This window comes from Centroberyx gerrardi, chromosome 4, assembly GCF_048128805.1.
Source record: "Centroberyx gerrardi isolate f3 chromosome 4, fCenGer3.hap1.cur.20231027, whole genome shotgun sequence".
Classification (NCBI taxonomy): domain Eukaryota; kingdom Metazoa; phylum Chordata; class Actinopteri; order Beryciformes; family Berycidae; genus Centroberyx; species Centroberyx gerrardi.
In genome coordinates this window covers 5,417,784-5,433,594 of record NC_136000.1, presented here as the reverse complement: position 1 = coordinate 5,433,594, position 15,811 = coordinate 5,417,784, and the positions used below count along the sequence as shown (strand labels likewise).

The following is a 15,811-nucleotide window of genomic DNA, read 5'->3' as shown; positions in this document are numbered from 1 at the left end:
GTGGATCAAAACAATTGTGATTAGTGCACAACTGCACCAAATGTGAAATTTTGCATGTGAAAAGCATGAATATGCTGATTTCAACCAGTAACAAGCCATTAGCAAAGACTCTCAGCACTTTCTGTTGATCTGTCACGCACGCCTAATCAGTTAGCCAACGTGTTGCTTGTGAGCTATAAATAGCAAAACAACAGTCAACTGCTGGTTATTTCACTTGAAGAATATAGCAGTATTGTGGCCAAGCATTGTGGTTTATATAATCATTTTTACTGAATGGATATTTTAGATGCAGTAATTTTCTTACGATTTATCTATTTGCAGTCAAGCATCTAAAAGTATGGCTCTTGATTGCAAATAGAATTATTTCAATAACTGATTAGATCCATGTTGAAATGTTTTCCTCAAAGTGATGGTTATTTACTTTTTCTATAAAAAATATAAATGCTCTTTTTCCACCCTACCCTTCCTTCACATTCATGGAGTTCCACGCATTCACACCTGGGAGCTGACCAGTATGAAAACACCATCAAAAGGGAAAAGGAGCCTGCACACCATTTAGGGCATCAGGCCTCAGAAAAGGATATTAAGAAGCTGAGATAGTTTAAAAAAAAAAAAAAAAAAAAAAAAAAAAAAAGGTTCTTCTAATTTGACATGGTGCAAAAAGTGAAGATGGAAAAAAATTAAGCAGATGTTTCAGCCCACCAGGCTATCATCAGTGCTCTTCTACTTCTTTGCCTTCACTTTCCAGTTTTTGGAAACCCTAACCCAAAAAAACACCAGTGCCGCCTTAGTATCAAACATCTTTCAGTTTCATAAGTTGCCCAGTGCAGCTACAGTTTTGTTTTTGATATCTGCTAAGCAGTTGCACTGGAACAGTGGTTGGTGCCTTGCTCAAGACTTTCTGGTCACAAGCTTGATCTCTAACCTTTAGGCTGCCGCCATCCCCAGCCTAATTTGACCTAGCTGGTCAGGGGGGGTCAAGGAGTTTCTAAACACAAGACCTAATTTCACTTGGGCTTTTAATGCTGCTATTTCAGCTTATTTTTGACTCAAGTGCTTTCCCCATAAATCGTGTGTGGTTGACAGCTGTGGCCAGCAGCCAAGCGCCTATTGCCCTTGGTTTAGTGTGTCATTTGCCCCAAGAGAATTTGACAACTTGTGCACTTTGCTGAGAGCTATCCATAATAAAGATAACAGAATAAACTCTGTCAGAGGTCATGTTATGTTTGGGATATCTGCTACTCACATCGCTCTTCATTTTCCAGTTTGGACCCCCATTGCACTGACTGTGGTTCTGGTGGCTGCAGCAACTTTATGTAAGGAGCAGGGAATCACTGTCGTCGGCATCTGCTGTGTTCATGAGGTGTTTGTTGCACAAGGGGTAAGTTCTTTTCTTCTTCTTCTTCTTTTGCGTAACTGGCTCCAAACATGTTATCGGTTGTTGAAAAGGAGTGATGGCAAGCAGCTGTTTCCTTGCTTTCGTTCCCCAGTCAGCCTCTGGCTTATCTAAGCAGGGACGGCTTGATTTTAGATTTCTCAATTTTTATTTCTGTGCTCCTACATTTGAATCTATGGCAGAATACAAAAGAATACTTCATCTAGCTATATCAATTCACCATTGTTTATGCTTCATAGTACTGCCATTGTGTGGGCTTAGAGCATTAGGGCCTTCCTCTGTGAATTTTGGTCCAAGGCTCAAGAAACGAAGACAGTCTTCAAACTGTATAGTCTTCATACTGTAGGAGTTAAATTCCATTAAATGGTCAGCGGAAAAAGAAAATCCTCATCGCTCACAAAGTTCAACAACCTCATTTCTGAAGGGCTGCAGGGGGAAAGAGAATCCCCATTGAGGATTCCTTTGCTTTACACAGAGTTCCTATGCATGTCTGGAAAGTTTAGAAAGGTATGGAAAATGAAGTTGATAATGTCCAGGTCATGAAAGGTTTTGAAATTGCACAAAACAATATTGTTGTTTTTCCCCTATACACTTAAGGCTAGACATCTTACATAGTTATGGACACAGAATAAGCAGAAGATTAATATATCAGAATAGGGCTGCAACTAACGTTTATTTTCATTATCGATTAATCTAGCGATTATTTTTTCGATTCATTATTTAGTCTATAAAATGTCAAAAATAATGACAGATGCCCATCACAAGTTACTAGAGCCCAAAGTGATTCTTAAAATTGCTTACTTTACAAAAAAAAAGTATTCATTATATAATAATATGAAACTGAGAAAAGCAACAAATCTTTGGTGTTTTTACTTGATAAATGACTAAAACGATTAATCGATTATCAGAATTATAATCGATTAAGTTTCTGTCAATCGACTAATCGTTTCAGCTCTATATCAGAATAATCTTCAGCTATAGAGCAATATAGACATGATATTGCCCGGCCACCATGAGCATACATCATATTGAACACTGACCGAAGTCTTCAACTGGAGTCAAGACGTTAAGGTGTAGAAAATGTGTGAATTTTGACAGTGAAAATGTGCAGGAACCCTGTCTGTGCTGTAAGGTTCAGTCCATCCCTCCTCTCTTTCTCCCTTCACTGCTCTCAGTTTACCCTGCCAATGCTGCTGGACACACTTCTTCAAGTCCTGCGGGGTAAAGACGGTTTCCCCTACGCTGTCCTGCAAACTGTACTCAAGCTCATTGTCCTCGTCATCAGCACCCTGCTGCTGGTCATCGTCAGGGTCCAAGTCATCCAATCCCAGCTTCCCGTCTTCACCAGGTAGGTAGAGCTGTAGTAACCACAGCAACAAAATGCTACTTGAGTTCACAAGCTGATGTGTGCAGTTGCCGTGATTGGTTTGTGTTTCAAGTTTTTTGGCCGTTGCTGGGGAAAATGGAAGTTTTTAGTCAGACATACACTACCAGTCAAAAGTTTGGACACACCTCATTGAATATACTATGTTTTTCATTCTCTTAAAGCCATTCTGATCTAAAGGCTTATGCTTAAATGCTTGAAATTTGTTTCTTAGACAAATATAAATAGTGAAGTTGATGCCTATGTATGAATTTCTTTCCAAAGCCTTTGCCTTTCCATCAAGGCAAAGGGAGACTACTTTAAAGAATCCAAAATATAAGATGGTTTTGATTTTAGTATTATTCTAAAATGTGTAAAAATAAAGAAAAATGTGGTGTGTCCAAACTTTTGACTGGTAGTGTAGCTGTGTGAAAAAACTCCTGCACACTGTTTTTTTTTTTACTTGCAATTAAAACATTTTAAGGAAAAAGAACCCCAAAACATTTCAGTCTTATGACCTTCCACAGGTATTTCTCCACGTTTTGTAGACATGGAGTTTCTACACACGTGTCACCAGCAATACTCAGGCGTATAAGGGACTTATTATTTTAAGGGCCAAATATATTTAAAGTCTTACTCTTATTTCACAAGAGAGGCCATTTGTTTTCGTCACAATGGCCTGCTAATCTTTCAGTTTGTCTTTTAATGTTTAGTCATTTTTACTTCTACACTCCCCTCAGTCTCAGACACTTCCGTTCCCTCTTGCAGTCAGGCCCGATGTGAAAAGGTGCAGGTCTGCAGCTGCTGCTTCTTATCTGTACAAAAAGAACAGACATTTGTTGCTACTAAAGAGCAGTGGAATACAGTCAGTCATTATTTGAATGTAAATGGATTGCAGGATTATGTAAGCACATTATACTAGTCTGGTTCTTTATTTATTTAAAATTATGTAATGGTTTACATAATGTCATTATTTATTTGATTAAACTAGAAAGTCTTCCCATGCCTTCTTATTTCCTGTTGCACCCGTTGTGTATATGTGTGTGACTAACAGGCCTTCCCTTATTTTGTAGAGTAGCACAGTGCTCTGCATCACCTTTAATTATATTTAACCAGGGATGGGACAATATATTGAACTTCAATATGCAAAAATGTTACAGTACGTATCGTGGGGCAGAAAATTTGTGATATTAGCTCCATTTTATTCTGCTGTAGTAATCACAAATGAGACGGCTTGACCATCAGAATTTCACAAGCTCTCCATCCAAATTATGTCATTTACACTTTTTTAAATTGTTGTTTACATTCTAGCAAGCCAATGACATCGCTAGAAAGATTTGTGGCTCAGAAATAAACATAATTCTGCACAGTCAGACTTAATTGTCCCTGAGCTTATATTTATTACATCGTATCGTGGTTGTATTGAATCGTGAACCCCATATCTCGTATCGAATCGTATCGTGGGATAGGCGTATCGTTCCATCTCTACATTTTACATTCTGTAGCTGTTGCTCTTATTCAGAATTTAAGAAGTGCCACAGTAGAGTAAGCTCCAGTTCCAAGATCACAAATGTTCTAAGCAACCAATTTGACAAGGGCCAAAGCCACAGCATCCTGATAATTGATTTAACAGATATTCCCTTATCCCTAGAGTGATTGTGTATGGCAGAGATTTGCAAGGTAAAGAAATAAGTGTCGGGGAGAAAAGGTAGTAAGTTTTTAAAAAAATGTAAAATGGCAAAAGAACAGACAGAATCGACTTTCCCGTGTTTGAAGCAAAGACGTTAAAGTGTGTGTAAATGTGTAAGGTCTTTTGTAGCAGCAAAATTACAGCTTGAGCTGGACCAAGAGACAGATATTTGACTTGTATTGTACCAGTTTTTAAATACTGTAAGTAATGATTGTACACATCCAGAAGGTAAATTTCAGTGAAGAGATTTACATGAACTAGAAATTGTGTTTTCCAAACTACAAAACAGTTAAAACACCATGGAGATGGTGCCAAATTTTAATAGCCCTACTGAATAACGTATTTATTGCGTCTAAACTCTAAATTGTCTGCACAGGAAATCTAGACAGACACAACCTGATGGCATTTGATCTCAAAGATAAAATTCCAGAAGATTAGCCTAGATGTACTAATCCTCAGTAGCGGTAATCCTAAAGCTGTCTCCAGATTGTCTCCGAGAATTTGTGTGATCAGAAAACACCAGTCATAACAATTCTGCATATTCAGATTATCTCCATTTTAGTTGTGAATGGTATCAGTGATGTCCAAAGAGGTCGCCCTCTGAATCTTGTTGGAACTATTTGGTGTATGGCGGATCTGAGGTGTGTGACAAATGGAGGCTGCAGGTGCTCACGTCACCATAAACACCAAAGGAAGACAGATAAGGCTTAAGGATGCTGGGATGCTGATGAAGGCTGTGCAGCCAAAACATGTTCATTGTGACTGCTGAATAAAGACGGCATTCATTCACTTTTTAGAGAGCAGGCTGTTTTACCAAGTTCACAGGTTTGTGAAATGCCTCCTTTCAAAGTTGTGCCGTCACCAAGGCCGTTAGAGATTTACATTTTCATTTTACATTTTATTTTTATTTTCAAATGTTAGTTTTAAGTTTTATTTAGTTTTTGCACAGTGGTCGCAAGTTGTTTTCTTTAAGGTCCCATATCGTGTAAAACAGGATTCCCCTTGCCTGTTTGATTATAAAGGAGTTGGATGGTCTATCTAAACATGGTGAAAGTATCAAAACGCACGGTCGCCAACTAAATCCACACAATCTATATTAGAAAAGCGAGCCTCTAAACGAGCTTTTTGGACTTCCGTAATTTTGTGGCGCCACAAAGGTTCGCTCATTATCATTTGTCCTACCGCACCATGGCTTTTGTAAGAAATAATAAGTGTTTAATAATAAAATAAATAGTAATAAAAGTGTTTGCTTGTTTTTTCTAAGCGGTTGCCATTGTTTATTCACCGGAGAGTTTTTCCTACCTGTAGCTGCTGGGGCTGTGGTGTCTTGCATTTCACTCTGGAAACAGTTAGCCAATCAGAACAGAGGGTCGTTAATATTAATGAGCCTTAAAGACACAGCAACAGAAACAGCCTGTTCTTGGCAAGGCTCAGAGAAATGCTGGAAAATGAACGTGTTAAAATGGATTGAAAGTGTTTTTGGCATGGCACCACACACACAGCTTTGAATGGACATAAAATGAAACACTGGAAAGTGTAGAATATGGGTACTTTAATAAATTGAGTTTCATTCAGTGTGTCTGTGTTTGTAGTTAAAGTTGTTAGTATTTCAATGCTCATGCACATATGAAGTGCTCTTTTGTTTTCATGCTCACAGGGAGTTGTCTTTGAATGGGCAAAGCAGCATGGATCATGTATTGATAGTGTTCATAGTGTACAACGTTATCATGTTAGGATCAGACTCAGGATCAGGGGTGCTTTAAAATCTGGCTTTGGCGTCAAGGTATTTACCGTGGCACATATCATGCTATTTGACATATTTGGACGGATTTTGAGGCAGGCTCATATAAAATAACTGGCGTTCTCTGACTTTTAAAACAAACTTACCCCACACGCTTGTGCAATGTAAATCTCAAGCATGCACTCAAATGTTTAATGTGCTGTACTTATACCTTGTCTGCCTCTTTACTTAAAGAGACCATTTAGAGTAATTCCTTCCTTCTTCCAATGTATGGATGCATTGTTTCCTTTGTTCAAGTTTTGCTTTTATGTGAAGCACATGAGATTCCTTCTGTAGAAAATGTCTTATATAAATACAATTTTACTTACTTTCAGTCAAATTAAAAGGTTTTCTCAGTCTTAGTTTTAGGTAACTATAGTTATCTTTTTCCTCACAAATGCCATATGCCTCCACTGATATCTATAATCCCTCGTGCAATGTTCCTTTGTGTGCAGGACTGCTTGCTTTTACCCTCATCTGCTCTACCACCCCCATGCTTTATAAAACAGATTAACTATACTGCTCTCTGTCTCTTCCTCTCTGTAGATTCGATAACCCGGCAGCGGTCAGCCCCACTCCCACTAGACAACTGACGTTCAACTACCTACTTCCTGTGAATGCATGGCTGCTGCTGAATCCCTCGGAGCTCTGCTGCGACTGGACGATGGGCACCATCCCTCTGGTGGAATCACTCCTGGACCTCCGCAACCTGGCCACCCTCTTATTCTACACTTCGCTGGGCCTGCTAGCTTACCACAGCCTGCGCTACAGACACAGCTCTGCCAAGACCGTCATTATGGTGAGTAGGAGTCCTACAATTCGGTCAGATAATTTCAGTGCATTTCGATGTAATGCTACGATCACAATTTGAGTATGGTCAACAAAGTTCAGAGGTCAGACTTTAATCTGTTCTGTATGCTATGGTTGTGACCTTGGCTGTGAGTAGGTCTAAGCCTACTGTCTCAGTTCATTGGATATAATTAATTTAAGAAATACAGGATATCTTGCAGTGTTTTCCACCCTTTAAAAGAAACAAAGATCCTGCCACACGTCCGGGCAGGAAGCTGACTTTATTAATCTGTTCGCTACAGCGGTTCCTGGTGTTTAAAGGAACCTCCAGACAATAATGTGTTACCTGCAAAAGTCAGCGTTAGAGTAGACAAACTTACCAAACACAGCTAAAATTTACTAAAATTTACTGGAGATATGTGTGCCCTATTTCTGGTTCCCTACGCTGATTCTCTTCTGTTTTCATCCCTCTTGTTTTATGATGATAATGGAAGTTGTGATATTTGCCATGCTACATTGATCAATTGGAAATTGATCAATGATGCCAGAAGCTAAAACCAAGATTGCAAAACAGAATCAGCACATTTCTGGTCAAAAATGCATTGTAATAAACAAAAACTCAACAACAAAACAAGTAAATAAACAATGGGTAATAGGGGCCAGAACAAGTGAAGAGAGATATAGAGCAGCTCGGCCTTGCACTGTGAAGGAATGAAAGAGTGGTGGTTTGTTGTGGTGCTTGGGAATAAATTAGCATCTGTTGTGCAATAGGCCCATGACTTTCTTACTTATAGGTCAGTAAACTTCCTCACAGTATCGCTCTTCGCTCCCCTTTGACAAAAGGGAACCACAAATCAACATAAGTAATCTGAATAATGACCGTGGCAGTGTTTACTCTGGTTGCTAAGAGCATTCTGGAACATGTTGCATAACAAAATCATACTGCATCAACCTATTCTGCGTCGTTGCAGGGCTGCCAACTGTCTCAAGTGGAGCATGAGACGCATACAAATGTCTCAGAGCACATACCCTCTCTTCAGACCTCTTCTCTCACAGAAAGCATGCCAAAATATTTGGAATTTCATTATTTTAGCTGACAGAGTCACTAATCATCACATGTTTTGTTAGGCTATGCTCTTGCTCAAACAGAGTTGGCCTTCACAAACAGCTGTGATATTAGTCACATTTTTACCTTTATTTATTCAGGTAAAGTCGACTGAGCTCACATGCTCTTTTTCAGCAACACCCTGCTTCACATTTATACAGTTACACACATTCACACCTGGGAGCTGTCCAGACCTCTGCTGTTGTTCCACTGACCAGCCCCACTGGAGCAAACATCTTGTAGAGCAGCTGAAAAAGGTCTTTTTCCACTTCTGGAGACTGGCTGCTAGCTTTAACGTGTGAACAAGACGACAACTTTTTAAAATAGCCTACCTTTTGGTTTTAACTCCGGACTGTCAGACATTTCTGATGGTTTTTAAGGAAACATCCACCAACAAACAACAAACAAGAGAAGTTATACCACTCCATAGTTTGATAGCCATATCTATCTATCTATCTATCTATCTATCTATCTATCTATGTTTCAGAGCGTTGGATTGCAATAACATTACAAAAAGATTTTTGGGAGGACCTCCAAACCTCCCACTGCACTTTTCACTCAACAACATTTAATATCACTCGAACCTCCTGTAAAGTCAAAACTTGGCAACTCATTAGCCGAACTATTTCAGTGACTCAACACATCCAAAAATCCCAGTTTTCCTCAAAAGAAAAATGATTTTCACGCTTTCTCACCATGCCATATCTAATCACTGTTGCCTTTTTAAATGTAGCCTATAACTGCCATTCTACAATGGATGTATGGACACTATACCTGCTGAATGAATTAGAATGGCCTAGTGAGCAAGTAGTTTTGGAAATTACAAAGAATCTTCCCCCAAAGGTGTCAAGACATCCCAGTCTGAACATATGCCCATGTGCACCTCTAGTTTGTCCTAATATGAAAATACCATTTAAGATATTCTAATATGCTCTGACTCTACTGAAAAGGGTGTTTCAGCAAGTCCATCCATGACGGCTCACTCCCTAATGTTATATTTGAATCAAGGTATAAACATGGTTACATGCTTAGCTGAAATCCCATTTTTATTAAGTCTTGACATTGTGGCTAAATCATTGGTGGAGACTTTTAAAAACCACCCTAAATTGTTTTAGACAACTAAGAATACAGCTAAACGGTTTTGGAATGGACTGAACAAGGCATTTTTCAAGTTGCGTTCAAAACAACCTTTTAGGGTGGTCGCCAGCTGTGGCTGCTGGCCCCTGCTGGCCCAGCCAAAAAAAATACAGTATAAAACAATGCTGATCAAAGTATGAAAAGGCCTTTTTGTTCAAATGGGTCTTGAAAAGTGGTTTAAAAGACAACACTAGCCAGTCTAAGCTCTTCAGGCAGGGCATTCCAAATCCCAAAGCCATTCCAGAGAGACTGAAAGCCCAGTCACATTTTGTGTTTGGCTTAGACTTGAGGATTGGGCTCATAAAGTGCCAAAAGCTCAGAGATGCAGCTATTGATAAGGCCTTTACAAGCTTTATAAGGTAGCCATCAAATCTTAAAAGCAGTTCTAAAACTAACAGGTTACCAATTTAAGGATGCCAAAATGGGTGTAATCGTAAAAACGGCAATCCTACTATATGCTTTCGCTCACTCTCTCACATGCCACTTGTGTACTTCAGTGCCTTGCTACTAGCCAATCAGTGCCAGGTCACACTGCAGAGGAAGGCTCCCCCTCCTGCACACCTTCACACCGTTTGTGTGTATTGTCGGGAGAAGAAGTTGAAGGGACTCTTGAACACAGATTTTGTAATTAAGTTCGCCTCCGTGGCTATAAAAAGTGTTGTGCATGCATGTATAATGTGAGTATCAGTTATGCTTGCTGTTTGACAGTTTAGTCTAATCCCAATATGTGTGCAGGTTCCACTGAGGGTGTTGAAGTTGCGGTTTTAGCTCAGTGTAATTGTTTACGCTCACAGCGTGAGGCTCGCATTACTGTGAGTTAGTGAAACCAGGTGTATTTTGTAGCAACGTAGTAGCAAATATAATGGGGAGAAAATTGGTCGTAGAATTGAGCCTTGTTTCACAGCACGTGTAACTAAAGAGCCAGAGGAATCATGGCCACTAATGGAAATACAACATTTTCTATTTGACAGGTAAGTTGAGAACTCTTCCAGGGCCGTCTGAAAGATACCAACCCTTTGCCTAAGCCGGTATTGAACACTACACTTACATTGAGCAGCACTATCACAGTGCATTTGCCTGAATCTGTGTACATCAGGAAATTATTAATAACTTTGACAAGGGCAGTTTCAGTACTGTGCTGGTGAAAACATGACTGGAATATTTCAAGAAGCAGAGTGCAGAGTTTTTAATGCAATCAGTTGTATTAAATAGAAACCTGGAGTTGTGCTGATTGCCAGAATTTAAAGTTGGCTTGCATCTGTGATTTTATGATTGTAAAAGCTTACTAAGTCCTGCAAATGTAGGTGAAGGACATGCAGTTTAGCACTTTTCCAGCTACATTCAGCTCTTGTGCTTTCCCTTTTAAGCCTATGGGTGCTATTATTTTGCCCACAAACTTGAAAGGTGGGACAGAGTAGAGGGTTCCCAAAAGGCAATAAAGCACTTACTTTACTATTTATTCAAGCCAAAAGGTTGCATAAACACAGGGTTTAAAGACCTCCGGCCAGGTGCCAGATTTCCGGCATATGGACGTTTTAGATTCACAAACTATTTTCGACAAAAAAAATAAATAAAACTCACTCCACGTGGGTTTTTGTTTTTGATGCGTTTTATCCAATCATATTCAGCGAAGCAAAGCAATATTTTACATTTACCAATGGAATGCGAGTTTTTTTTTTTTTTATCCAATGAACAGCAAGCTACTTTCTATCACAATGTAGCACCGATTCCGTGGTGTAGCACAGCTGAAATATGGAAACGAAGTGAGACAGGAGTAAAAAACAAACTGCGATAGGCATGGATTGAATAAACGGGTGGAGACGGGAAACCGTTTGACACTTGGTGCGACAAATTAAGGGAACCGGGTGTTTGTTCTGCACTGTGTGCTCAACCAGCACAAAGAAAGTGCTCTTTCCACATGAGGTCAATCCCAGACACAACGCCGCTATGCTGCACTCCGATATCTGACCACACCGGGAGCGACAGTTACAGCTGCCGCTCCAGCAGCAATGACAGACCTGAACGTGATCTGTCTTTCACAATTTACAATCGTCATTCAGCATAAAATGTGGCATTGCTTTGGCTGTTCTCTACAGAGCTCCCCAGGGGTCACCTGGTAAGAAAAAAATAATTGATGTGGAAATCCATACGGGCACCGATTGGTAAACCGCGCACGGCTCCATGCGCACGGAATAGTAAACCGTGCCCTCGAATCAGTAATCAGTGCGCACGGAATCCTAAACCATGCCCGCGGATTAGTAGACCGTGCACACGGATTTGTAATATGTATATTGATAACATCAGGGACACCACAGCGGCCCACAGAGTTGCATATAAAATGTAATTAACATGCTTTTTCTACAAGCATGATTTATAGGGAGTAAATTGGTTTCATATTGTCACCAAAACACACATCGGATCATAAATTAGACCTACTGATGTGATTAATCAGTGGTTATGCTTCACATATGGTCTAGGTGCCTAATGGCTATTACAGCTCACTATATGTATGCCAAGCTGTGTGTAACGGCTCTGGGTCATTGTATATAGGCCTAAAAGTCCCTCTTTGATGTTATCAACATAGATATTACAAATCTGTGGGCATGGTTTACTAATCTGTGGGCACGGTTTAGGAGTAAATTGTAAGAAAACCGTGCCCAGTTTTATCCTTATTGCACTAGGTTTATAGATTAATAATGCTGTGTGTTGAATATTCATTCATTCAGCACAGAAATGTATCAATTGTTTTCGTTGTTCTTGCTATTGGACTAGTTTTATAGAGAAATAAGTGTAGTGTGCTGACTACCCCCCCCCCCCAGGCTCAGAATGTTTTTTTGCTGTAAGCCCTGATAAACAACAGATGCATAAAATGGAACAGACAATATGGCTATTCATACATGTACGCTGCATGCTGTCATTTAATCACGGGTTATGTTCTAACAGAAGGTTTCAACCTAGCTTTGAAATGGGTGACAGCATATGAGACAGAAGAACATAAGTGTTTTAATCAGTTCAACAATTTTTTTCCAAGTCTTTATCAAAAAACAAAGGCATGATTTTGCTTTGGACAGGGAGGAACATTTTGAGGCACTGTGTACTAATAAAGTTGCCAGTACATGCAGTGTGCTTAATGGTTTGTAATACACTATTAAATATATTGCATCCATCATCAAAGACAAAAATGTTTTCTAAAACCAGGGAATTTAAACTCAAAGTGTGTATGACCATGATTGAGTTGTACCAGTCACATGTTAAATTATAAGACTCGCCAGCAATAATGATCTTGTCGTAGTTCAGCACCACTCTTAAAACAAATACAAATAAAACTGACACCAAATATTTTGGAGAGCGATATACCGCCATACCAACAACATGCATGGTTTGGAATGCATAATCTTAAATATAAGCACTTCAAAGCTAGAAAAATCACTAATAGCGGCAGAGTATCCACCCAAGTGTCCTTGAGCAAGACACTGAATGCCTACCAGCTCCAAGGGCTCTGTCCTGTAGTGGACCCTGGGCTCTGAGGGGGGCAAGAGAAAAGAGAAAAGGAGCGTTGTAAGCATTTGTTTTTCATAGTGGACCATGGTGAGTATGCTTTTTTTGTAGAAAATTCTATGAAAATAAATCCCTTATAAATCGAAGCAATTCTGACTTTTTAGGCAGGTGGTCTGGGTGTTATTCACATTTCAATCAAATTCATGGCTGTCTTCATTTACTTATTGGGAACACAAGGTAATAGCTGTACATTTGGCTTTGCTTTCTAAAGCTTGATAAAATCAAAATTAAGTAAGAGGTATATACACTCACCGAGCACTTTATTAGGAACACCTTACTAATACTGGGTAGGTATCAGCTTTCAGCTCAATGTCAACCGGCTACCAAAGTGACATCCGCCTCAAAGTTCGACGTGTTGCATTCTGAGACGCTGTTCTGCTCTCCACAGCTGTAAAGAGGTTATGTGAGTTACTGTAGTCTTTCTGTCAGCTCCAACCAGTCTGGCCGTTCTCCTCTGACCTCTCTCATCAACAAGGCGTTTTCGTCCGCAGAACCACCGTTCACTGGAGGTTTTTTGTTTTTCGCACCGTTCTGTGTAAACTCTAGAGACTGCTGTGTGTGAAAATCCCAGGAGATCAGCAGAGAAATACTCAAATCAGCAACCATGCCACGGTCAAAGTCACTGAGATCACATTTTTTCCCCATTCTGATGCTTGATGTGAACATGAACTGAAGCTGCTGGTCTGTATCTGCATGATCTTATGTATTGCACTGCTGCCACATGATTGGCTGACTGGATAATTGCATGAATAAGCAGGTGTACAGATGTTCCTAATAAAGTGCTCGGTGAGTGTAGCTTGCTGTGCAGTCAAGTCTTCTCTCTGGATGAAAAACACTTGGTAATTTTCCAGTTTAACTGTATTGGAGATATATAATTGACAGCAATGGCTTTGCCAAATTATCTCATAAGCTGGTGGTTGAAATCAGATAATGAGGCTTGTCAGGTTCAGCTGTGATTAAATAATAATAACAGCTATGTTATGGATGGAACATGTTTGACTGGTTACAGTTTCTGGCTACCTGAGGTACATCGTAAATCAGCTTCAGTTCCTTGGTGACATTCCCATTTCTAATTGGATCTTGTGAGATTTTTCATTGATTTTTTTGTTCTGTCAAGTCAAATAAGATGATGATATTGTTGAGGTTAGTTACTCTAATTGATGTTTTTGAGAAACATGTAATGAATACATTCATTAAAAATGTTCGTTCAGCCCAACCATTTGTGGTTGCAAGAGACACTATTCCCTGTTTTAGCAACAGTCCTTGATTTAGCGATTACTATTCGTAAGAAATTTACTTTCAGAGAAGTTGCAAGATGCTAATGTAATGCATTATTAATCGTTCTATTACACAGGGATGTGATTCTTCCGGATTAATGCGGATTTATGGATTTTTGGGCCTCATGACCAACGTGAATCGTGCAGATCCGTTGTGAAGCTGTACCCCTTTTAAGAGCATGCATGTGCATGTCGAATATAACTTTATAATGACAATATACAGTAACTAGGCTATTTTTGATGAGACAAAGTTTGCAAAACTTAATGAAGATGTTGCAGTAGGTATTTGTGTGCAAATTGTCAGGGAGCTCCTAATGTTATATTGCCACAATACTGGAACGGTGATATAATTTAGCAATACTTCTGATTCTGTTTTTCTTTCATTTGATTGCTTTAAAAAGCTGAGCTAACATCCATAATCTGTAAAATACAGCAGTTGCTGTATGAATTTCAAGAGACTTGATGCACTCTTTCAGTGACCATTTTTCTTTTGAAAGATTTGAAAGATATCTGTGTGAAACGTACTTGGCATTAATTTATCAATACTCTTCATGGGAGGAAAGATTGCAAAATTTTACTGTATTGATTTTGTTCGGACCCAATTAATATTTCTGTAGGTAAAATGTGGAGAATCTATTTGGGGAAATGTAGCTTTTTTCGGGTATATCAATTACTGATAATTCTGCATAGCATTAAAACCACATCAGTTGGATTTACATTTTGGGCATCTAGCATCTTTTTTTTAAACAAAAGCTTGAGTTAATGAAGCAGCTGAGCTGAAGCGTTTTTAATATTTTTAGCATGTTAGTTACATATGATGGAACAACAGCTCTTAACTACACTAATTAGGTACAGATGCATTCAAATAAGATGGCTCACATGGAATTTGGTTGTTTTTTTGTCTTTCTCCTTCAGGCCCTCTCTTTGATCGTGCTGCCTTTCATTCCTGCGTCCAACCTCTTCTTCCCCGTGGGATTTGTTGTGGCGGAGCGGGTGCTTTATGTGCCCAGTATGGGCTTCTGTGTGCTTGTGGCACATGGATTCAGGATTGTCTCACATAAAGGGTGAGTGCTAGTCCAAACTTAAGCTACTGCCTTAAAGGGGTCAGCCTTGTGCTTCTACTCTAGAGCTTTTAGTCTTTCTTTACTTCACTGACTGCAACAATGTCTTAATCAAAGAGGATGGAAAGCAAGCAAAATGTAATGTAGTTTTTGTTGTAGTTTTTTTTTTTTTTTTTAAGTAAAAAAAAAAAAGGCAAAACTACGAACTGTCTATTGTGCCAAACAATCCAAATCACATTTCTCACATGGAAAACATGGGTAACATGGGTTACATTTTGCATGAGGCATGTATCTTTACTGCATATAGATCTGTATATAAAGTAAAAGTTACCTTACTCAATTATTACTTAATAAAAAGAACACAAGGCACACTTACGCTACTCAGAGAGTCACCAGTCAATCTGAACCGTTAAATGTGTGAGCAATTTGAGTACGTTGATATCTTGTATTACCAAACCTATGTATTTGGTAAGCAGAAAATCTGTAAAACAAATTCTCATTTGTAGACACCTGAAGAAGATTTCCTGGTTGCTGATTGGAGTGCTACTAACCACACATGCAGTGAAAACTTTCAACAGGAATTGGGATTGGGAGTCTGAGTACACGCTCTTCACCTCTGCCCTCAAGGTAGGCTGGAAAGCCAACTGAGCCGGCA

At 39.3% G+C, this 15,811-nt stretch overlaps 1 protein-coding gene across 2 annotated transcripts in view; it reads left to right on the top strand.

Annotated features, from left to right (window-relative positions):
- Positions 1-15,811, top strand: part of tmtc3 (transmembrane O-mannosyltransferase targeting cadherins 3) — a 30,977-nt gene that overhangs the window by 5,840 nt on the left and 9,326 nt on the right. For both annotated transcript variants that reach the window (XM_071925526.2, XM_071925527.2), the window contains exons 5-9: positions 1,266-1,381; positions 2,572-2,744; positions 6,776-7,028; positions 15,011-15,159; positions 15,663-15,783. In XM_071925526.2, coding sequence (XP_071781627.2) covers positions 1,266-1,381; positions 2,572-2,744; positions 6,776-7,028; positions 15,011-15,159; positions 15,663-15,783 — 812 coding nt within the window. The remainder of the gene's footprint in view (positions 1-1,265; positions 1,382-2,571; positions 2,745-6,775; positions 7,029-15,010; positions 15,160-15,662; positions 15,784-15,811) is intronic.